At 33.5% G+C, this 26,863-nt stretch overlaps 1 protein-coding gene across 3 annotated transcripts in view; it reads left to right on the plus strand.

Moving 5' to 3' along the window:
- Positions 1-26,863, plus strand: part of LOC102801472 (eIF-2-alpha kinase GCN2-like) — an 81,760-nt gene that overhangs the window by 19,938 nt on the left and 34,959 nt on the right. For all 3 annotated transcript variants that reach the window (XM_078005735.2, XM_085508172.1, XM_085508178.1), the window contains exons 17-27: positions 154-265; positions 829-916; positions 5,238-5,435; positions 6,032-6,218; positions 9,258-9,451; positions 11,542-11,829; positions 14,675-14,872; positions 15,527-15,576; positions 17,328-17,496; positions 24,555-24,737; positions 25,789-25,959. In XM_078005735.2, the coding sequence (XP_077861861.1) occupies positions 154-265; positions 829-916; positions 5,238-5,435; positions 6,032-6,218; positions 9,258-9,451; positions 11,542-11,829; positions 14,675-14,872; positions 15,527-15,576; positions 17,328-17,496; positions 24,555-24,737; positions 25,789-25,959 (1,838 nt within the window). The remainder of the gene's footprint in view (positions 1-153; positions 266-828; positions 917-5,237; positions 5,436-6,031; positions 6,219-9,257; positions 9,452-11,541; positions 11,830-14,674; positions 14,873-15,526; positions 15,577-17,327; positions 17,497-24,554; positions 24,738-25,788; positions 25,960-26,863) is intronic.

Here is a 26,863-nt window from a genome sequence, read left to right on the forward strand (position 1 = left end):
CAACATACATGTATGTAGAGTCATAATGAAAATCATAGTTTGGTATTAAAATTACATATTGAAATTTCTCAATAGAAATTAAAAAAACATAACTGTAGATTTGGATAGATAGATAGGATAACTATGAATTAATCATATTTCCTTGACAACCAGCTGTTGATGAGTCCATAGAATGGAGTATGTCTTTTGAGGTATCGAGAAGAATGCAGGAAGAGAGTAGTGAATCGTCTAGTGATGAGGAAGATGTTTTTGGTACATCGTTTCTGTAAGTTGATAACATCTGCTCATGTGACATTGCAAAATTGTCTGCATAACTTATTTATGTAACACGTTGTAATCTTGTGAATTCACAAATACCGTAAATACTGTAGGTGAGATGTGTTATTGTAGCTTTGCTATTTAGTACTGTCCAATCGTGCTTCTCGCTATGAAATGTTAATTAACTTTGATGTAACTATCAAGCGCAATTTTCAAGATTTGGAGTAAAATTTGACTGAAATAAAACATTTGTTAGATGTAAGAGTGGACAGAATGACAACATTTACACTGTTGATAAAGACAATACATGTATATATTATTTGGGTGCTTTTATACAATTTATGTTATATTATTTTACAAGGAACATTGAGATTAATACAGTACATGTAGTATTAGTTGAGGAACATGAATATTAAATAAGTTCATTGCATTGTTTCAGGACTTTCATACTCATTTTTGCTATACGAAGAAAAGATCATTCATCGTTACTCATTGAAAATAACAAAAATTAATTCCAAGCGAAAATAATATGTTATGTTTTTGCTATGTTTTTTGTTTAATTTCTTACAGGCCCCATTCAGATTCATCAGACATCGTGTTCGAACATAGTTTCAGGAATTCAAATTTCCCTGGTTTTGATGATTCTGATTCAGAAGAGGTAAAAATATAGTATTTGGTTGTCAAAAATTCCCACTATATAGTAAATTTGTCTTTGAAAGTACCATGGATATCAAAGTTACATATCTTTTTCTTATAAATCCTTGATATATCACATATCGCCATTCATAGATATCAAAGTTGCATATCCTTATCTTATAAATCCTTGATATATCACATATCACCATTCATAGATATCAAAGTTACATATCCTTATCTTATAAATCCTTGATATATCACATATCACCATACATAGATATCAAAGTTACATATCCATATCCTATAAATCCTTGATATATCACATATCACCATACATAGATATCAAAGTTACATATCCTTATCTTATAAATCCTTGATATATCACATATCACCATACATAGATATCAAAGTTACATATCCTTATCTTATAATTCCTTGATATATCACATATCACCATTCATAGATATCAAAGTTACATATCCATGTCTTATAAATCCTTGATATATCACATATCACCATACATGGATATCAAAGTTGCATACCCATATCTTATAAATCCTTGATATATCACATATCACCATACATGGATATCAAAGTTACATATCCATATCCTATAAATCCTTGATATATCACATATCACCATACATAGATATCAAAGTTACATATCCTTATCTTATAAATCCTTGATATATCACATATCACCATACATAGATATCAAAGTTACATATCCATATCTTATAAATCCTTGATATATCACATATCACCATACATAGATATCAAAGTTACATATCCATATCCTATAAATCCTTGATATATCACATATCACCATACATAGATATCAAAGTTACATATCCTTATCTTATAAATCCTTGATATATCACATATCACCATACATAGATATCAAAGTTACATATCCTTATCTTATAAATCCTTGATATATCACATATCACCATACATAGATATCAAAGTTACATATCCATATCCTATAAATCCTTGATATATCACATATCACCATACATAGATATCAAAGTTACATATCCTTATCTTATAAATCCTTGATATATCACATATCACCATACATAGATATCAAAGTTACATATCCTTATCTTATAATTCCTTGATATATCACATATCACCATTCATAGATATCAAAGTTACATATCCATGTCTTATAAATCCTTGATATATCACATATCACCATACATGGATATCAAAGTTGCATACCCATATCTTATAAATCCTTGATATATCACATATCACCATACATGGATATCAAAGTTACATATCCATATCCTATAAATCCTTGATATATCACCATACATAAATATCAAAGTTACATATCCTTATCTTATAAATCCTTGATATATCACATATCACCATACATAGATATCAAAGTTACATATCCATATCTTATAAATCCTTGATATATCACATATCACCATACATAGATATCAAAGTTACATATCCTTATCTTATAAATCCTTGATATATCACATATCACCATTCATGGATATCAAAGTTACATATCCATGTCTTATAAATCCTTGATACATCACATATCACCATACATGGATATCAAAGTTACATATCCTTATCTTATAAATCCTTGATATATCATATATCACCATACATAGATATCAAAGTTACATATCCTTATCTTATAAATCCTTGATATATCACATATCACCATTCATAGATATCAAAGTTACATATCCATGTCTTATAAATCCTTGATATATCACATATCACCATACATGGATATCAAAGTTACATATCCCTATCTTATAAATCCTTGATATATCACATATCACCATTCATAGATATCAAAGTTACATATCCATGTCTTATAAATCCTTGATATATCACATATCACCATACATGGATATCAAAGTTACATATCCTTATCTTATAAATCCTTGATATATCATATATCACCATTCATAGATATCAAAGTTACATACCCATATCTTATAAATCCTTGATATATCACATATCACCATTCATAGATATCAAAGTTACATATCCATGTCTTATAAATCCTTGATATATCACCATACATAGATATCAAAGTTACATATCCATATCTTATAAATCCTTGATATATCACATATCACATATCACCATACATAGATATCAAAGTTGCATATCCATATCTTATAAATCCTTGATATATCACATATCGCCATTCATAGATATCAAAGTTGCATATCCTTATCTTATAAATCCTTGATATATCACACATCACTATACATGGATATCAAAGTTACATACCCTTATCTTATAAATCTTTGATATATCACATGTCACAATACATAGATATCAAAGTTACATACCTTTATCTTATAAATCCTTGATATATCACATATCACCATACATAGATATCAAAGTTGCATATCCATATCTTATAAATCCTTGATATATCACATATCACCATACATAGATATCAAAGTTGCATATCCATATCTTATAAATCCTTGATATATCACATATCGCCATTCATAGATATCAAAGTTGCATATCCTTATCTTATAAATCCTTGATATATCACATATCACCATACATAGATATCAAAGTTGCATATCCATATCTTATAAATCCTTGATATATCACATATCACCATTCATAGATATCAAAGTTGCATATCCTTATCTTATAAATCCTTGATATATCACATATCACCATACATAGATATCAAAGTTGCATATCCATATCTTATAAATCCTTGATATATCACATATCGCCATTCATAGATATCAAAGTTGCATATCCTTATCTTATAAATCCTTGATATATCACATATCACCATTCATAGATATCAAAGTTGCATATCCTTATCCTATAAATCCTTGATATATCACATATCACCATTCATAGATATCAAAGTTGCATATCCTTATCCTATAAATCCTTGATATATCACATATCACCATACATAGATATCAAAGTTACATACCCTTATCTTATAAATCCTTGATATATCACATATCACCATACATGGATATCAAAGTTGCATATCCATATCTTATAAATCCTTGATATATCACATATCACCATACATAGATATCAAAGTTACATATCCTTATCTTATAAATCCTTGATATATCACATATCACCATACATAGATATCAAAGTTACATATCCATATCTTATAAATCCTTTATATATCACATATCACCATACATAGATATCAAAGTTGCATATCCATATCTTATAAATCCTTGATATATCACATATCACCATACATAGATATCAAAGTTGCATATCCATATCTTATAAATCCTTGATATATCACATATCGCCATTCATAGATATCAAAGTTGCATATCCTTATCTTATAAATCCTTGATATATCACATATCACCATACATAGATATCAAAGTTGCATATCCATATCTTATAAATCCTTGATATATCACATATCGCCATTCATAGATATCAAAGTTGCATATCCTTATCTTATAAATCCTTGATATATCACATATCACCATACATAGATATCAAAGTTGCATATCCTTATCTTATAAATCCTTGATATATCACATATCACCATTCATAGATATCAAAGTTGCATATCCTTATCCTATAAATCCTTGATATATCACATATCACCATTCATAGATATCAAAGTTGCATATCCTTATCCTATAAATCCTTGATATATCACATATCACCATACATAGATATCAAAGTTACATACCCTTATCTTATAAATCCTTGATATATCACATATCACCATACATGGATATCAAAGTTGCATATCCTTATCTTATAAATCCTTGATATATCACATATCACCATACATAGATATCAAAGTTACATATCCTTATCTTATAAATCCTTGATATATCACATATCACCATACATAGATATCAAAGTTACATATCCATATCTTATAAATCCTTGATATATCACATATCACCATACATAGATATCAAAGTTACATATCCTTATCTTATAAATCCTTGATATATCACATATCACCATTCATAGATATCAAAGTTACATATCCATGTCTTATAAATCCTTGATATATCACATATCACCATTCATAGATATCAAAGTTACATATCCTTATCTTATAAATCTTTGATATATCACACATCACCATTCATAGATATCAAAGTTGCATATCCTTTTCTTATAAATCTTTAGTCTAATTAGTAGTTAATCTGACACATATTCATAGTTACCGGGTCTTAAACACCATGCTATAACTAGGTTACGGTATATAACCATAATAATTTTGTAATGTTCTACATTGGCCAATCAACTGTGGATACAATTTTACTTTAAAACTTCATGTATATTAGTTTGATTTCATTGTCTGACACTTTGTATTACAGGAATCTAAAAAAGTAGAGAATAAAGATAATGGTAGCAAGATATCGGTGATAGGAATCCAGTATCTGTATATTCAGATGGAGTACTGTGAAAAGAGTACACTGAGAAATAGTATTGATGATGGGTTATTCAGTGATCACAAGAGAGTATGGAGGTTATTTAGAGAAATACTGGAAGGTTTGACACACATACACTTACAGGTAAAACAATGTCAAATCATTGCTCAGTATATGCACAAAACAAAGGCTACTCGTTACAATCATGCTTTATTATTCAGCATTGCAATGTCATGCCAATATAGATTTAAAATTCAACTTTTGTTTTATCATGGAGCGAAATTGTTTCTAAACTTTTATCAATGTGCTATTTTTGCCAAGTTGTTTTTCAAGTTTTTTGCTACTGTGCTTTGTGACTTGGTTGGTTAAGAATGCCATTACTCAATCAGAATGTTGTTTGATGCTGATACCATTTTTGAATATTGGAAATGGCAAAACAATGTTGCATTATATATGAAAGCATCCACAACAGTTGTCCTCTTAAATCACATTGCTTTCACAAAGCTTTATCTCATAGCAGGTTGTCTTATTGAAACATGAGTATTGCCCACTATTGTTCAGCTGTGGGTCCATTAGTTTTCTTGGGTTTTTCTTTTGTCTTTGTGATGGTATTTCAGTCATTTCTGATACACTGGATATCTTTAAATTTTCTGATATTAGGTTTTTCATGACACAGAATAGCTCATATAGCTACACATTGTTTAGTATCTAATGAAGTATTGTGTAATTTTTCATACCAGGGCATGATTCACAGAGACTTAAAACCAGTTAATATATTCTTGGATTTAAATGACAATGTAAAGATTGGTGACTTTGGGTTGGCTACTACCCAGGCATTTGAACGACCCCTGACCCCAGAAAGACAGGGTCAAACACCAGATCATACATTAACAAGTCCAGATGGATCAAGATCTCAAGAAGGCATTGGTATGTGTTTAGTTACTTGAACTATTGGTAGGGTAGATGCTGTGTGGCCAACGTAAATGTCATACTGAAAATCTAAAAAAACAAACATAAATTTGGTTTAATTTTCATATTTGGGAACATTATATGAGCTTATTCAGGAATGTATGTGGGAAATATTCATCATTGTGACCAACAGTAATTCCAAATTGAAAATTATTTTGATACACCAAAACACGATTAGAAAGTATCAATCTAGGAGCTCAACTGTGTGAAAATTGATGGTGGACGAAAAACAATTGCCATCATTCACGGATGCTTATGAAAAGGCTGATTTGTGAAATTTAAAAATTCCCACAAATTGTTTATATTGCTACTATCAAATATGTTGCATAAATTCTCACCAGTAAATATAAAAGTAACGTCCTGGAGACAGTAAATATAAATGTAACGTCCTGGAGACAGTAAATATGAAAGTAACATCCTGGAGACAGTAAATATAAAAGTAACATCCAGGAGACAGTAAATATAAATGTAACATCCTGGAGACAGTAAATATAAAAGTAACATCCCGGAGACAGTAAATATAAATGTAACATCCTGGCAACAATAAATATAAAAGTAACATCCTGGAGACAGTAAATATAAAAGTAACGTTTTGGAAACAGTAAATATAAAAGTAACGTCCTGGCAACAGTAAATATAAAAGTAACGTCCTGAAGACAGTAAATATAAAAGTAATGTCCTGGCTGAACAAATTTCTATATTGTTATTGATCCTGTCATTGCTACAGACTGTCAGTCAATTTGATAATATGCTATGTAGACAATTGGAATTGAGCTAAAAATTTTGATTGCAGTAAATAATTCTCATTTTCTGTAAAAGGTTATTATGGTATAAGATGAGTTGAACAGTTGTGTATTAAGGATGCTGTACACCTTTTTTTGCTTTGAAACCCAAAATTCTACTTTTTTGTATTTTTCAATGCTGGACTACAAGGAGCAAACACTCAGTAGGAAAACAAGTGAATTGGATGTTTTTATAGGGTGTAAAAATCAATTTTTGTTAATTAAAAACAAAAGCACATGTCATTGTTTTGAAAGCCATGTTTTAATTAATCAGCCAAAACCATAATAGACAGATAATTTGCATAATAGTCACCACCCATAGCAAATATAAACAGTCTCGTGCATTCAGTACAAGCTCAGACTAGTAATACAAGTATTAGTAGTCCGAGGTACAAGTTACACGCATTCCATTTACGATCATCCACAAATTTAATTTCGTTGAATTTCTCGCTCTTCAAGCAGTCGACTATGAAACCGTCTTTGGGTCGACTATGACAGTGACGAAAGAAAATGAATGCAAGGAAATTTGGAGAAGAACGTCGACAGTATGTAAAGCGATTATTATGAACATTTAATCATGGAAGGTACCTTCCACGATTTAATTGATCAGACCATGGAGGTATAAACAGAAGGTAGAAAATTTGAGCACATGGCAGACTTAGTTTTCGTGACCAAATTACGTGTCATGATGAGTCGGAAGTGAAACACTTGGGCCCGGACTTGGCTACACCATGGCTACACGTAAAGCACGAGTCAAGCAGCTGTAAAAGCGTGTGTGTGAGCATCTTTGTTTTACCCGTTTTATTTTTCTTAATCTTCACATTCTCAATAAATAATTTGACGGATTCAATGAAGTTAGAGTTGTTATACATGATATAGAAAGTGAACTGAATGTAAGATACCGGCAGTAGTCCCCGCCAGCAGTTGTTCTGGTACTATGTATTACGCATTGAAGATGGAAAAAGAATCATCACACTAATTTTGTCAACAGTTTTGGGAACTAAAAAACGGAAAACACGATTTATGGCGAACAGGTTATTTTACAAATCAACAAAATAATAACGGAGCAAACAAACTGAAAATTCACCGCCCGATCAACAGACAACTTTAAACCTAAGCGATCGCATCTCCCGATTCAGTTCAGCGCTCGCTGTGACTTCTCTCCCCCTCATTACCATTCAAATCAGATAATACAGATCTTCGTCGAGACATCTCGCACAGTAAAAAAAAAATCTTGGAAAGAAAACTACATGTAGTTGACTCTGGTGGTGCGTTCAGCCACGGCTATTGGTTCAGCAGCTGAGCAAGAGAATGACCTTCCATGGAGGGCAATGTATGGTAATGAGTCTTCCAGAAAAGGAGTGTCTCCTCCCACAACGTATTAATGAATAATAAAAACAGTGAAACAGTGTTTCCTATTGGATTCAGGAGCATAATTTCGTACTTTATAACCAATTGCGACCACGCATATCCACACATCTGCGTGATTATGACAGATAGATCCATGACTATTCATTATGAGTTTGTTTTGATCCATGGGACAAACGGATTTTGAGTTAGCTAAGTTGTTTTTGCCATTTTCTCGGTTAAACAAAACAGCGATTCACGGCAACTGCAGGCCTTTGATCTCGAGTTTTAGTGGACGCATTATACTAATTTTTCGCACAGACACTCTTCGATATGTTCCCTCTCAAGCCGCGCTGGGATTTTTCTATTTTCCTATTTGTTTCAAAATTCAAAATTACATTCTAATTTCTGAATACCGGAAAGAACCAGATCGCATTGTCTTTTCAAGATAGCTAAATTATTATTTTTTCTCCAACTATCATGTAGATATATATCTCAATTAACACGGAATGGTGGTGAGAGTCGTCTGAAAAACTGTTTTGTTGCCAATGTTCCACTAAATTTGTTTATTCATTGGTTCAATTATTTTTTACCGAAAATGGCTTTCTGTGTTTACACAGAGATCACGTGACTATACACGTCCATACACACACTATCTTGTCGATTTCATATCCAGTGTGAAATAAGCTTTCCATCAATATATAGCTTTGTGTTGTTCAGTAAATATTTTATATGAAAATATAAGTTTAGAAAATCAATACCAAAAACGTACAGCATCCTTAAGTAGAGTTATTTTGGCAACAACGTAGTTAACCTACTGGTAAATCTATTACAATTCTCTGATCTTTTAATTTCTTATTCATGACAGGTGAGGGCCTGACTGGAAAAGTGGGTACTGCTCTCTATGTCAGTCCTGAATTAGCTAATGTTAAATCTAAAACTAAAACTACATACAATCAGAAAGTTGATCTATACAGCCTTGGTATAATATTTTTTGAAATGTGCTACCGCCCTCTATCTACTGGTATGGAGAGGGTTAAGGTTATTGGCAATCTTAGAATGGTGAGTATTAAATCATTATTCTTATATTCACCTGTGTAGTTTTTAGCTCTGCTGTCGTTGAAGTTGAGTGGAGCTTATACTATTACTGATTGTCTACCGTCGTCGTTGTCAACTTTACATTTTCGACTTCTTCTTAAAAACCACAAATTGTATAGCTGTGAAACTTTCTAGGAAGGTACCTTGAGTGGTTCTCTCTCAGATTTGTTCATTTCGTGTGGATATGTTCAATTGTCTTATTTTCATGAATATTTTTGTCATTTTATGGTCCAATTGTTTTGATATTACATATCTAGTTACTACATGTGGTCCTCTCTCTCAGGTTTGTTCATTTTGTGATGATATCTTTAATTCTCTAATTTTCATGAATATTTTTGTCATTTTTTGGTAAAAAGTGATATTTTCTACTTCTTGGTAAAATCGCAAGTCTAATTGCTTTGATAATAAATATACTGCATAGGTACTACAGGTAGACTTCTCTCAGATTTGTTCATTTCATGATGATTTTGTTCTTCAAATATCTAATTTTAATGAATATTTTTGATAAAAACTTATATTTTCAAATTTTTGTTGAAAACAGCAAGTCCGATTGCTTTGATACTATACATATTGTTCATTTTCTAATGATGTCTTCTGTTCTTTAATTGCAATGTGCATTGATAACAGCGGAGCTATCTCAGCCGACAGGCTGCTTGTTAGTCCCCGTTCGGACGAAGTCCAAAAACGGGGACTTATAATTCGGTCTCCGTCCGTCCGTGTGTCCATGCATCCGTCCGGAGTCATATCTCAGAATCCCTTGGACCGATTCCATTCATTCTTTGCATGTGCCTAGTACTTTATGTGGGACATATGTCCATGATGATTTAATTCACAATTGGATCAAAGATGGCCGACTGGCAGCCATCTTGTTTTTTGAAAATATCGTATTTTGGACATGCTTTGTCAGTTTTCATTCAAATTTAGTACATAGATCATACATGTTAGGATACATGTCCCCGACCGTCCGTGAGTTCCTGAGTCTGTCCGTCCAACCGTCCGTCTGTTCGTGCGTCAGTCTATCCAACGTCATATTTCAGAATCCTGTGGAACGATTCCGTTCATTCTTTGCATGTGCCTAGTACCTTATGTGGGACATATACACATGCAGTGGTTTAGCGATTCGATTCAAAATGACCGACTGGCAGCCATCTTGTTTTTTGAAAATGTTGTATTTTGGACATGCTTTGTCAGTTGTCATTAAAACTTGGTACATAGATTATACATGTTAGGATACATGTCCATGATGATTTATTTCACAATTGGATCAAAGATGGCCGACTGGCAGGCATCTTGTTTTTGTTTTTTTATGTGGTATCTTGGACATGCTCTGTCAGTTTTCATTCAAATTTGGCACATACATGTACTTTATACATGTTAGGATGCATGTCCATGACAATTTGTTTCAAAATCTGATTGACAGCCATCTGACTTTTTGGCCTTACTACTATATTTCCACAATTTATGTACCCTTTTCATTCGTATTTGGCACATACATCATACATATCAATGTGTTTCATAATCAGATCAAAGATGGCTGAATAACGGCTGTTTTTATTTTGGCCATATTACTACGACACGAAACACGTGTTTTGATGTAAATAAACAATCTGTTGTATACGCCACTTGGAACTCAAGTTTCAAGGACCCGCTCGCGACAACCCCTCCGCTTTAATATGACGAGCACAATGAGAACTTAACGGGGACTGTGTCATTTTCAATGACTTGTTATACATGTACCTGCAATCATGCAGGTACAATCTGAGTGTGCCTTTAACTTTTTGAAGATCTATGTATGTTTTTCACTTGAGTCTGAGTAAGACTCAATGTTGGTAAATAAATTGAAAAGTAATTGTTTCCATGGCAACAAATTCATGTAACTCCCTTTTTATTAACTCTTTGTCTTTTGTTTGATGTGAACTTGGCGAATTAGAATGTGTCACGCCTTAAAATTTTCTATTTTTCTATTTTGACTCGTTAGCAAAATCCATTGTAAAACTTTGGTTGATAAATTAAGGTTTTCCATCTTTAATAAATATTTTGGTTTATGGCAATAGGAACCTGTACAGTTTCCAGATGATTTTGATGAAATTAAGTTTCCCAAGCAAATACACATCCTGAATTGGTTGTTGGATCATGATCCAGATAAGAGGCCTACCGCACAGGAACTGTTACAAAGTAACCACTTACCCCGTCCAGAGATGGAAGATGCTCAGTTATATGAAGTACTTAAACATACCATGTCTAATAGAAAATCTAGTGCTTATAGGAGACTAATGAATGAATTGTTCTCTCAGCCGATTGAAACTGCTACTGATTATACCTATGATATGAATATTCATAAGGTAGGTATATGCCAGACATCTACATCTACATGTACACAAATGCAAATGAATTCTGATTCATTATAAGGTCTTGCTCATATTATCAAGACAAAAATGTAAGTTTAATCACACAGTGTGTATTTTTGCATCCTCCATGTCCATGTCATCACAAGAGGTGATGGTATTTGGGGTATCAAGTTATGTACGGGTGCCTCAAAAGCATATTTGTGGGGGTGTTGTGCGGGCATGCAGAAACCACAACACTGATGTCTGCGTGTTGATCTGCGGGTACGTTCTGAGGGCATGGAGAAACCACACAAGAAATGTTTGTGTGTACCGGTAATACCGATTCTTTTGTTTTATTATGATAAATAAAATCCATTAACCTATCAGTAAAATCGGTTTTCAGTGGGGAATGTTTGAAGATGTCATTAGAACGAATTAAGCGAAAAGCTATGTCTAGGTTCAAAGATGTCGGCCCCATATTTAATCTTTTGTTCTGGTTTGTGAATGTCAAGATCAAACGTAAGATGATAGGATGAGAAGTGACTCAAGGTATTCATTCAATGCTGAGGATAGAAATTGTGGATTGTAGTCGGTATATTACAAACCCAAACCATTTCTTAGTGCAATTCAAGTTAAACATTGTCATTGAAAGACTGCAAACAGTCAGAAAAGCAGCAAAGTATGAAAATGACAAGTGAGCTGCAGGCATAGCCAATTTTTACAGCAGGCGCAAGAATATTGCATACACTACCCCACATCTGGTTTCTGAAGGGCTTCGCAACTTTCCCTGACACTTTTACCAAGGAACTAGATTTACTGATTATCCAAACTCTGGATGCGGTATGCCTTTGATATATAATCGCTGTGCCAGCACATGTGGACTATTCCATTACCTTTGTAGGTCAAAAAACATTACTGTAACATTTGAAAGAAATCTAGCATGAACATAGAACAGAGAAGGAATAGTAACAAGCAATAGTAATTCTAAATTCCGTTGATTGGTTCTCAATCTCCCATACAATGTTCCATTGTCAGTTTTCTAAAACATTCCCTGGAATCTTTCACTTTTAGTTTTATCTCTATACGACACAAGCCACACTGTGACCATTACCGTGAACTTCCTGTTTGTAATGCTATATGATAATGCTAGACCAACTGTCACACAAAACCGAATAAAAAATCATTCTTAAATAACAATTTATTCTGATTTCATCGACCAGAGAAATGTGGAGACCAGTAGAATGTAACATTTACATTGTCACTTAATTAAACATTGTAAACGGAAATTGATTTCAGCTTGACAGTTCAAAATAAGCAACTTATTTTTACCTTGCCCGTACCATCAAAGGTATATTAAAGGGAAAAATAAGGCACCATTTTGTCCGGCGTTGTCATCGTTGTCGTCGTTAATAATTGTTATTGTGTGCATAATAACTTTACTAATTCTATTCCAAACTTCATCAAACTTGGTCACCTTATTCATCAGTATAAAGTCTTACCTGAGTTTGAACAACAGATGTCCTGTATGAAAATATCATGCAAAAATTGAGAAAATCTGATAAAATATTTTGACTGTTTCTACTTGACTGATCGCTGGTGATACACATCAAAGGTCACTGATCTCAGTGGAAATATGCATTGTTGTATGTGTTCAATGAAGCAAATGGTTTATCATGTAATAATATTCTTGGTAATGTATCTCAGAATCCCATACTGGGTTTCAAAACCAACTCATGGAGAGATTGCACAGTCTGATACATGTTTGCAAACCTACCAATAAATTCTTTACAGAAAACAAGATGTCAGAAAATCAATATAAGCACTCCTATGAACTGGGTGCCAAACTTTGATCAAGATCTGATGCTAATAGAAAATCTGTTTAGTTAAAAGTTATCAAATCAAAAACAATACATAAAAAATACATAAAAAGCAAAACATTTCATCCACATTTTAAAAAGAAAATTGTTCTAAAATATATGTATTCTATATTTGACAAACAGTTCATTCGACAAATGAAAACTCACAGGAATATGTTTCAGCTATGAGAACAGAATGATAGAGTTTTTATACTACTCGTTTAAAAACGCACTTCAAAGATTGCAGTGTTTGAAGATGTAGATTCGCATGAGGCAACAGCACTGTTGACTTCTCCCTCCACTGGACACCAACTAACTATTTAAAGCAGAGCTTGCAACATGATAGCTATTCATAAAGGGTGTTTTTTTTTACTTTTCATATAATACAGTAGTCACACAATGAGGCAGTTCATATTTGTCTCAGTGAATCATTAATTTTTGACAGACACCTGTACAAAATACTTTTAAAATTACTAAAATTTTCTGTTATCTAGCATGTTTTATGAATCTATCCATGTCTAAATGCAGCACTTTTTTTTGCGATGAGGCATTTGTTTTTATACTAAAATATCTGAATTACTTTGAATAAAGCTGGAAATTCTGTCCCTTAAAATAATTAAACAAATAAGGCACCAATGTTTTTGTAAGATATTTATTTGTTTATTTCGGTGCATTCCAAAATACGAACGGTGTCACTATTCAGAATTGCATTTTTTTGTCCTTGGCTTACTTCATAATGATAACATACAAAAGAATTGGCAGTACATGCAGATTTAATTTGCATGGTTTCTGCATGCCTTTTATAATGGACCCACAAAACAACACACAGACATCAGTGTTGTGACTTTTCTGTGCCCGCACAACTCACCCGCAGATACACTTTTGAAATACCTGTAAATAAATGGGGTATCTGTATTATGGAAAAGGCAGACATCAAAAGGGGTTCTATGTGCTACTTTTGTGTCTGATTGTGATCTCCCAACTTTGTCTTTATGTGCTTTCAGGGTTTTACTTCATGTCAAACCAATCTAGCTCAACGAACAGTGCATGACACTCTATGCAAGGTGTTCCAGAAACATGGAGGTGTTCTTATTAATACACAGTTACTGCTTCCCAAATCTGAGTTGTATGAAAACGCTGATTATTGTACAACATTGATGGACCATAGTGGAGGTTTGGTTACTCTCCCATTTGATCTAAGGGTAAGTGTGCGATTAAAATAAAAAACATCATGTTTATTTATTAAATGCATACTACAATTTGTAACAAATGTAATATTCATCAAAATAGAGAAGAAAATGCTAAAATGAGTAGTATAGCGCCCTCAGTGTCATTGATGGCCGAGTCCCAACTGTAATTCTCCAATTCGAACTTTGTGTCTTGTGCCGACTGTAATTCTCCAATTGAAACTTTGATGGCCCAGCCCGATTCTAATTCTCTAATTCAAACAATGATGGCCAAGCGCCAAATGTAATTTTAAAATTAAAACATTGATTACATAGTCCCAGCTGTAACTCTCCAAATGAGTTTACACTGTACACGATAGAGTACAGAGCCAATTTATTATTTTAAGATTTTGCAGAAACAGTGAGAACTTTTTTACGCTTCCCAAATTTAATCAAATTAAATTTTGAATTATTGTGATGACAGATTATACTGTATGTATGTATGTATGTATGTATGTATGTATGTATGTATGTATGTATGTATGTATGTATGTATGTATGTATGTATGTATGTATGTATGTATGTATGTATGTATGTATGCATGCATGCATGCATGCAATGTTGAAACTATAAAACTATAGTGTTTCATGAAATAACTGCTGTCTGTTTACTGGTGTGATTATTTCTAGGTTCCCTTTGCTCGTTTTATTGCAAGAAATAATGTCTCCTACCTGAAAAGGTCAGTGATAGGGATTAGAGATCCTGTACTGTCAAATGGAAATATTTTTTTTAACAGAAAAGATTCATTACTTTAAACTCTTCCATGATGAGATGCATTGAGAGTGTTCACCACTAGAACAAAATTTGGCAAAACTTACTTTGACCGCACAACTACAATATTTCATAATTTTCAATGACTTGGTATCTTGGTGGACAGTATATCTGTATTGTATATTAGAAACTATGACCACACCTATAGATACCTTGGTCGACAGTATATCTGTAATGTATATTAGAAACTATGACCACACCTATAGATATCTTGGTAGACAGTATATCTGTATTGTATATTAGAAACTATGACCACACCTATAGATATCTTGGTAGACAGTATATCTGTATTGTATATTAGAAACTATGACCACACCTATAGATATCTTGGTAGACAGTATATCTGTATTGTATATTAGAAACTATGAACACACCTATAGATATTTTGGTAGACAGTATATCTGTATTGTATATTAGAAACTATGACCACACCTATAGATATCTTGGTAGACAGTATATCTGTATTGTATACTAGAAACTATGACCACACCTATAGATATCTTGGTAGACAGTATATCTGTATTGTATATTAGAAACTATGACCACACGTATAGATATCTTGGTAGACAGTATATTTGTATTGTATATTAGAAACTATGACCACACCTATAGATGCCTTGGTCGACAGTATATCTGTATTGTATATTAGAAACTATGACCACACCTATATATATCTTGGTCGACAGTATATCTGTATTGTATATTAGAAACTATGACCACACCTATATATATCTTGGTCGACAGTATATCTGTATTGTATATTAGAAACTATGACCACACCTATAGATACCTTGGTCGACAGTATATCTGTAATGTATATTAGAAACTATGACCACACCTATAGATATCTTGGTAGACAGTATATCTGTATTGTATATTAGAAACTATGACCACACCTATAGATATCTTGGCAGACAGTATATCTGTATTGTATATTAGAAACTATGACCACACCTATAGATATCTTGATAGACAGTATATCTGTATTGTATATTAGAAACTATGACTACACCTATAGATATCTTGGTAGACAGTATATCTGTATTGTATATTAGAAACTATGAACACACCTATAGATATCTTGGTAGACAGTATATCTGTATTGTATATTAGAAACTATGACCACACCTATAGATATCTTGGCAGACAGTATATCTGTATTGTATATTAGAAACTATGACCACACCTATAGACAGTATATCTGTATTGTATATTAGCATCTATGACCACACCTATAGACAGTATATCTGTATTGTATATTAGCATCTATGACCACACCTATAGATATCTTGGTAGACAGTATATCTGTATTGTATATTAGCATCTATGACCACACCTATAGACAGTATATCTGTATTGTATATTAGCATCTATGACCACACCTATAGACAGTATATCTGTATTGTATATTAGAAACTATGACCACACCTATAGATATCAACTTATAACCTGACAGGCACTTATTGGAAGGAGGTTGTACATACTTGATAAAAAGTCGTTGAACCTGTGTAGAGCTCTATATGCTTTGTGTTTCCTAAATACTGCCCTCAGTGGTTTAACTGGAGAGAGCATTGTAGTATACCCATTATACATAGAGTTATCTCAAATGTGAAATCTCATCGACACTGACATAATATTTGTAACTGTTTATGTTTCTAGGTATTCTATAGAACGAGTATACAGATCTCGAAAACTTTTTGGTGCACACCCTAAGGAAATGACAGAATGTGCTTTTGATATTGTCAATACATCTCCAGATGGTCTGGTACCTGATGCTGAGATACTTCTCATTGTGTATGATATTATTAATGATATTCCAGTGTTACAGGTATTGCCAAATATACAGTTACAGCTTTTATTCAACCTGCCATTATGTTTGTATTTGTACTGCACATTTGTTGAATTAGGGTCATATATATGTCACAATGTTATCACTGATTTATTGCTTTCCATCCCCATAAGCATTACTTTTCATGGCTGGTATTGCACATTTTAACCACTGCAGTGGTGATTTAAACTTACTCTGCAAAAACATTGCCACCTGAATTCTATGATTGCTTATAAATTTATTCTTTAATTGTGTCATTGGATGAAAAAGTTATACAGTGTTTGCCATTAATGATATGAATTCTAATGTTATTAAAACATTTTAAAAATTTGACATTCAATTTAGTCAGCGTCTAGTGTACTAGTTTTTCATTGTATAAAATGGGAAGTTCTCTCTCATAATGCATTGCACATTTGAATTTGGCTTGAAGTACCATAGCCTGCATCATCATTGTAACAATATAAACTGTTCTACTTTCATTTCATTTTTGTAGCAGTGATGCACTCAAACTAAAAATCATGCAAAAGTGAGGGAATGGGACACATGTGCCAACATGGTCAAATACAATGATTAAAATGATAGCTAGCTTTAGGAGTTGACTCTCAAAATATCTTCAAAGGAAAAAATTGACGAAAAAGTATATTTAGGCAAATTTTGAAAAAAAATTGTCCAGAGTTGTGCTTCTAAGTTTGTGAATAGGGTTCTGTTATCAGTTACATTAATTATGCTATCGTGGTAGACTTATTTGAGTGGAGACTGCTGATGAATAGACACACTATGATTTCAATGACATGTAAGTGCCTTTACAAGTAAATTTAACACCTATTGGGCAATTAATATGGTGATTGAAATTTATACAATGTAGCTCTCTCTGCTCTGGTTTCCATGGTGATTGGATAACAATGCTTTTCACCCAGCCATTTTGAGGAGTGATCAAATCAAGCCTGTGCTGTAACATACATGTGTAGTGTATAGTTACTGTTTCTGCCTTTCTTGACTACGTGCAATAGTTAGGTTTTGAATGAAAAGGAAATTAAGATACATTTTAAAAGAAATTTTATTCAAAAGCATTTTGTGAGGATCTCTTGACTGGTGGTCATTATATTTATTTTTTTGTTAAAATAAATATTCAAGTCATTGTTTCGTTGAAACTTGATACTAAGGAACACTTTGATTTGAACATTTCCACATCTGCCATTATTTGAACGTTTCCACATCAGCCACTATTTGAACGTTTCCACATCAGCCATTATTTGAACATTTCCACATCAGCCATTATTTGAACATTTCCACAGTGGCCATTATTTGAACATTTCCACATCAGCCATTATTTGAATGTTTCCACATCAGCCATTATTTGAACGTTTCCACATCAGCCATTATTTGAACGTTTCCACATCAGCCATTATTTGATCGTTTCCACATCAGCCATTATTTTAACATTTCCACAGTGGCCATTATTTGAACATTTCCACATCAGCCATTATTTGAACGTTTCCACATCAGCCATTATTTGATCGTTTCCACATCAGCCATTATTTTAACGTTTCCACATCAGCCATTATTTGAACATTTCCACATCAGCCATTATTTGAACGTTTCCACATCAGCCATTATTTGAACGTTTCCACATCAGCCATGATTTGAACGTTTCCGCATCAGCCATTATTTTAACGTTTCCACATCAGCCATTATTTGAACGTTTCCACATCAGCCATTATTTGAACGTTTCCACATCAGCCATTATTTGAACATTTCCACATCAGCCATTATTTGAACATTTCCACAGTGGCCATTATTTGAACATTTCCACATCAGCCATTATTTGAACGTTTCCACATCAGCCATTATTTGAACGTTTCCACATCAGCCATTATTTGAACGTTTCCACATCAGCCATTATTTGATCGTTTCCACATCAGCCATTATTTTAACATTTCCACAGTGGCCATTATTTGAACATTTCCACATCAGCCATTATTTGAACGTTTCCACATCAGCCATTATTTGAACGTTTCCACATCAGCCATTATTTGAACGTTTCCACATCAGCCATTATTTGATCGTTTCCACATCAGCCATTATTTTAACGTTTCCTCACCAGCCATTATTTGAACATTTCCACATCAGCCATTATTTGAACGTTTCCGCATCAGCCATTATTTGAATGTTTCCACATCAGCCATTATTTTAACGTTTCCACATCAGCCATTATTTGATCGTTTCCACATCAGCCATTATTTGAACGTTTCCACAGCAGCCATTATTTGAACGTTTCCTCATCAGCCATTATTTGAACGTTTCCACATCAGCCATTATTTGAACGTTTCCACATCAGCCATTATTTGAACGTTTCCACATCAGCCATTATTTGATCGTTTCCACATCAGCCATTATTCTAACGTTTCCACATCAGCCATTATTTGAATGTTTCCACATCAGCCATTATTTGAACGTTTCCTCACCAGCCATTATTTGAACATTTCCACATCAGCGATTATTTGAACGTTTCCACATCAGCCATTATTTGAACGTTTCCACATCAGCCATTATTTGAACGTTTCCACATCAGCCATTATTTGATCGTTTCCACATCAGCCATTATTTTAACATTTCCACAGTGGCCATTATTTGAACATTTCCACATCAGCCATTATTTGAACGTTTCCACATCAGCCATTATTTGAACGTTTCCACATCAGCCATTATTTGAACGTTTCCACATCAGCCATTATTTGATCGTTTCCACATCAGCCATTATTTTAACGTTTCCACATCAGCCATTATTTGAACATTTCCACATCAGCCATTATTTGAATGTTTCCACATCAGCCATTATTTGAACGTTTCCTCACCAGCCATTATTTGAACATTTCCGCATCAGCCATTATTTGAATGTTTCCACATCAGCCATTATTTGAACGTTTCCACATCAGCCATTATTTGAACGTTTCCACATCAGCCATTATTTGAACGTTTCCACATCAGCCATTATTTGATCGTTTCCACATCAGCCATTATTTGAATGTTTCCACATCAGCCATTATTTTAACGTTTCCACATCAGCCATTATTTGATGGTTTCCACATCAGCCATTATTTGAACGTTTCCACAGCAGCCATTATTTGAACGTTTCCTCATCAGCCATTATTTGAACGTTTCCACATCAGCCATTATTTGAACGTTTCCACATCAGCCATTATTTGAACATTTCCACATCAGCGATTATTTGAACGTTTCCACATCAGCCATTATTTGAACGTTTCCACATCAGCCATTATTTGATCGTTTCCACATCAGCCATTATTTTAACATTTCCACAGTGGCCATTATTTGAACATTTCCACATCAGCCATTATTTGAACGTTTCCACATCAGCCATTATTTGAACGTTTCCACATCAGCCATTATTTGAACGTTTCCACATCAGCCATTATTTGATCGTTTCCACATCAGCCATTATTTTAACGTTTCCACATCAGCCATTATTTGAACATTTCCACATCAGCCATTATTTGAATGTTTCCACATCAGCCATTATTTGAACGTTTCCTCACCAGCCATTATTTGAACATTTCCGCATCAGCCATTATTTGAATGTTTCCACATCAGCCATTATTTGAACGTTTCCACATCAGCCATTATTTGAACGTTTCCACATCAGCCATTATTTGGACGCTTCCACATCAGCCATTATTTGAATGTTTCCACATAAGCCATTATTTGAAGGTTTCCACATCAGCCATTATTTGAACGTTTCCACATCAGCCATTATTTGAACGTTTCCACATCTGCCATTATTTGAACGTTTCCACATCTGCCATTATGTGAACGGTTCCACATCTGCCATTATTTGAATGTTTCCACATCAGCCATTATTTGATCGTTTGCACATCAGCCATTATTTGAACGTTTCCACAGCAGCCATTATTTGAACGTTTCCTCATCAGCCATTATTTGAACGTTTCCACATCAGCCATTATTTGAACGTTTCCACATCAGCCATTATTTGAACGTTTCCACATCAGCCATTATTTGAACGTTTCCACATCAGCCATTATTTGATCGTTTCCACATCAGCCATTATTTTAACGTTTCCACATCAGCCATTATTTGAATGTTTCCACATCAGCCATTATTTGAACGTTTCCTCACCAGCCATTATTTGAACATTTCCACATCAGCCATTATTTGAACGTTTCCGCATCAGCCATTATTTTAACGTTTCCACAGCAGCCATTATTTGAACGTTTCCTCATCAGCCATTATTTGAACGTTTCCACATCAGCCATTATTTGAATGTTTCCGTATCAGCTATTATTTGATCGTTTCCACATCAGCCATTATTTGATCGTTTCCACATCAGCCATTATTTGAATGTTTCCTCATCAGCCATTATTTGAACGTTTCCACATCAGCCATTATTTGATCGTTTCCACATCAGCCATTATTTGATCGTTTCCACATCAGCCATTATTTGATCGTTTCCACATCAGCCATTATTTGAACGTTTCCGCATCAGCCATTATTTGAACATTTCCACATCAGCCATTATTTGATCGTTTCCACATCAGCCATTATTCTAACGTTTCCACATCAGCCATTATTTGAACGTTTCCACATCAGCCATTATTTGATCGTTTCCACATCAGCCATTATTCTAACGTTTCCACATCAGCCATTATTTGAATGTTTCCACATCAGCCATTATTTGAACGTTTCCTCACCAGCCATTATTTGAACATTTCCACATCAGCGATTATTTGAACGTTTCCACATCAGCCATTATTTGATCGTTTGCACATCAGCTATTATTTGAACGTTTCCACAGCAGCCATTATTTGAACGTTTCCTCATCAGCCATTATTTGAACGTTTCCACATCAGCCATTATTTGAACGTTTCCACATCAGCCATTATTTGAACGTTTCCACATCAGCCATTATTTGAACGTTTCCACATCAGCCATTATTTGATCGTTTGCACATCAGCCATTATTTTAACGTTTCCACATCAGCCATTATTTGAATGTTTCCACATCAGCCATTATTTGAACGTTTCCTCACCAGCCATTATTTGAACATTTCCACATCAGCCATTATTTGAACGTTTCCGCATCAGCCATTATTTGAACGTTTCCACAGCAGCCATTATTTGAACGTTTCCTCATCAGCCATTATTTGAACGTTTCCACATCAGCCATTATTTGAATGTTTCCGTATCAGCTATTATTTGATCGTTTTCACATCAGCCATTATTTGATCGTTTCCACATCAGCCATTATTTGAACGTTTCCTCATCAGCCATTATTTGAACGTTTCCACATCAGCCATTATTTGATCGTTTCCACATCAGCCATTATTTGATCGTTTCCACATCAGCCATTATTTGATCGTTTCCACATCAGCCATTATTTGAACGTTTCCGCATCAGCCATTATTTGAACATTTCCACAGCAGCCATTATTTGAACGTTTCCACTTCAGCCATTATTTGAACGTTTCCACATCAGCCATTATTTGAACATTTCCACATCAGCCATTATTTGAACGTTTCCGCATCTGCCATTATTTGAACGTTTCCACATCAGCCATTATTTGAACGTTTCCACATCAGCCATTATTTGATCGTTTCCACATCAGCCATTATTTGAACGTTTCCACATCAGCCATTATTTGAACGTTTCCACAGTGGCCATTATTTGAATGTTTCCACATAAGCCATTATTTGAATGTTTCCACATAAGCCATTATTTGAAGGTTTCCACATCAGCCATTATTTGAACGTTTCCACATCAGCCATTATTTGAACGTTTCCACATCTCCCATTATTTGAACGTTTCCACATCTGCCATTATGTGAACGGTTCCACATCTGCCATTATTTGAACGTTTCCGCATCAGTCATTATTTGAACGTTTCCACAGCAGCCATTATTTGAACGTTTCCACATCAGCCATTATTTGAACGTTTCCACATCTGCCATTATTTGAATGTTTCCGCATCAGTCATTATTTGAACGTTTCCACAGCAGCCATTATTTGAAAGTTTCCACATCAGCCGATATTTGAACGTTTCCACAGCAGCCATTATTTGAACGTTTCCACATCAGCCATTATTTGAACGTTTCCGCATCAGCCATTATTTGAACATTTCCACAGCAGTCATTATTTGAATGTTTCCACATCAGCCATTATTTGAACGTTTCCACATCAGCCATTATTTGAACGTTTCCACATCTATTTGGTTATGTGATTTATTTTTGATGTTGAAGGCACTGCATACTGGAAGGGGACTATGTCATTAACAGTGAATTAGAGATGTTGAAGGCACTATAACAGTGACTTGTTAATGCTATCATTTACTAAAAAATAGAGTGTGGAGGAGAGATGAGATTTTAATTATTTAAAAATTATTAATTTGTGAGCTTTTCCTTTTCTGTAAAACCATTTATTTTCAGTGGCATTTAATTTAAATTAACTATTTTGAGTATATTCACAAAGGAAACATTGCATTTTTAGCTCTGCTGTTGACCCTTGTCGAGTGGAGCTTATCGTACGAGTGATTGTCCGTATGCGTCCATCGTCGTCTTTGTCAACTTTTTACTTTTTCGACTTCTTCTTGAAAACTACAAGCCTGAATGCTATTATACTTGGTGTATATGTACCTTGGGCAGACCTCTCTCAGATTTCGTAATATTATCTTCAATTCTTTAATTTTGATGAATATTTTTGTCATATTCGGTAAAAAGTGATATTTTCTAATTCTTGTTGAAAACAGCGAGTCTGATTGCTTTTATACTATACATATTGTTTATTTTCTAATGATATCTTCAGTTTTTTAATTGAAATGTGCAATGCCCACAGGCTGCTTGTTGAAACGTGCATTACTAATACCGGAGCTATCTCAGCCGAGAAGCTGCTTGTTCACTTGACATGGATGTGGATTTAGTTTAGAATTAGATTTTACATATGCAAAATTAAAACCCAGTGAAATATTAATGTATTCACAGTAAGTGAACTGTCTTAAGCTGAACAGTTATTTCTCTGTCTTACTCCCCAGGGACGTAATTATATTCTTAAGTTGAACCATACTTCCTTGCTGAAGGCTATTCTCAACTATTGTGGTATCCCAGAAGACAAACATCTTCAAGTTTATGACATTATGAATGATGTTAAAAATGAAAAGCTTACTCACACTCAGAGACAAACACGACTATGTAGTTTGTCTTTGTCAGATCAAACGGTAAGGATCTCAGAGACGATTTTTTTACTTCGTTAAGTTTATCTCATTGACATATTAAAGTTGATAGATACCTTAGACCTAAAAATTATTAATTGATTGATTTTTATGTTTTTTTGTCATACAAAAGTCTTTTGTATATTCAAAACGGTTTCCTCAAAAATCAGCATTGATTCTCAGGAAAATTTGTTGTACGATCAGTTTTAAAAAAAATGTCATGAGTTTACGTAGCAGCATTTGCTGCATAGATGTCTAACTTTTTGGCCTTGATAACAGTTTTTTTTTAAAATTATATCTTGCTATTATCTTATTAGTATACATGTACTTTAATATTTCACAGTTAGCATTTTGGGTTTAACACAACAAGTCAAAAAGCTAAACACATAAACAAGATGCACTAGGATAACATAATGAGGTATTATAATATATCTCTCGTCTCCTACCTCATCTACCTTCATTGCATTGACGTTTACACTGCTTCCTCTGTTTAAAGTTGTCAAATCTGGTGTTTTGGATAAAAGGCTAAAATAGACCCCCCCCCCCCCCTTAACACACACACATACACGTCTTACCATTGTTGTAACGACACACATTGGATTAACTTTTAATATAGTTGCAATATGAACTCTATTAAAAATGTGTTACTATAGGGTTGCATTTTAATTTGAGTTTAATTAAACTCAATTACAATGCAATTCAAAATTGCGTTTTAACTAAGTTTAATTAAATAAATGTTGAGTATCTCGTGACCTAATATAGAAATGTTTGCAAAGCTGAGGTTTAGTAAAGGGGGTAGCTATGGTACAACTATATTAATATTAATATAAATTGAACCATACCTTCCCCTTTACTAAACCTAAGCTACACAATTTGACTTAGATTTGATTAAATATTAATATAAATTAAGGGTGAGGGTCGTCATAATGTAGGTCCTGTCGTCACAAGTCGCTGTAAAGTTAAATTGAAGTCGTCACAACGTTGATACCACACACACACAAACAAACACATGACTTTTATAAAGTCTTTAATGTATAAATATCATTTTGTTTTTCAGGTGTTGAATTTTAATAAGTACATGCAAATTGAGGGTTCCTACAGCAAAGTGAATGAGATATTGAAACCTATTACACGAGCAAAAGGTGCAAATGCTTCATCAGCCAAACAAGGGTTACATGAACTAGAGGCTATCATGTCACATGCACTGGTCTTTGGTATCAAATTACAGGTATTGGATGCATCTGACTCGTTTTACAACTTATTACACTACAATCCTGTGATTTTGTGCCATATTTATCAGTTATCTTCATATTTTGATGAGCGTTGAGTCAAATTACCAAGATTACAGTAAAACAGTGCAATATCACAACGTTATTGTATAAAAATTAATATATTTATTTTGCATGGTTTCTAGATATATGTGGCTGTGAGACAAATATTGATGAAATAGAAATACAGATCCATAGAGATAAACAATAAATAATTGGACAAATCACATATCCCATTTATGATAATGCAATTGGTTATTTGAAAGTTTGGTTGTATTTATTTTGGCCAGTTGTCAATTTTAAATATGTGTCAGAATAGGGCTTAATGCTACAGGGAAATACCAAAGTGGTATTCAATGGAAACAAATTTGGGTACCCCCATAATTTATAGTATTACATATGTACTGCAGTTTATTTTGATTCGTCCTTGAAAACAAAATCGGTATTTCCACACCTCATATGCAAATGAGGCCTGAGAGCAAACAAAGTAGTTCCTTCAGGAGTACCGTTTTTCGAAACAAGGCAGAAATAAACAATATTTAGAAGTACCATATTTTTCTCTTGGAGTACGTGAATATACTTGCCGAGTGAAATAAAATTTGAACAATAGTAATGGTACTTTTATCAAGTCACTTATTTTGACTAAAACTAATTTGCATATCACCCATGCAATAATGTTTTCGGTATTTTCACGGTCGATATGCAAATGAACATGGTATTTCCATTGGCTACCGAACTATTTTTATTTTGTAAACACATTTTCGTCATATTTTTATCCAGTTCAAATCGTCAGGCAACATTTTTGGCGTGTTAAGTGTACATCACATGGAATACTACGATTGAGAGAACTTAATGTATGTTGAC

The sequence above is a fragment of the Saccoglossus kowalevskii genome, chromosome 2 (assembly GCF_978046115.1).
Source record: "Saccoglossus kowalevskii chromosome 2, keSacKowa6.1, whole genome shotgun sequence".
NCBI classification, from domain to species: domain Eukaryota; kingdom Metazoa; phylum Hemichordata; class Enteropneusta; family Harrimaniidae; genus Saccoglossus; species Saccoglossus kowalevskii.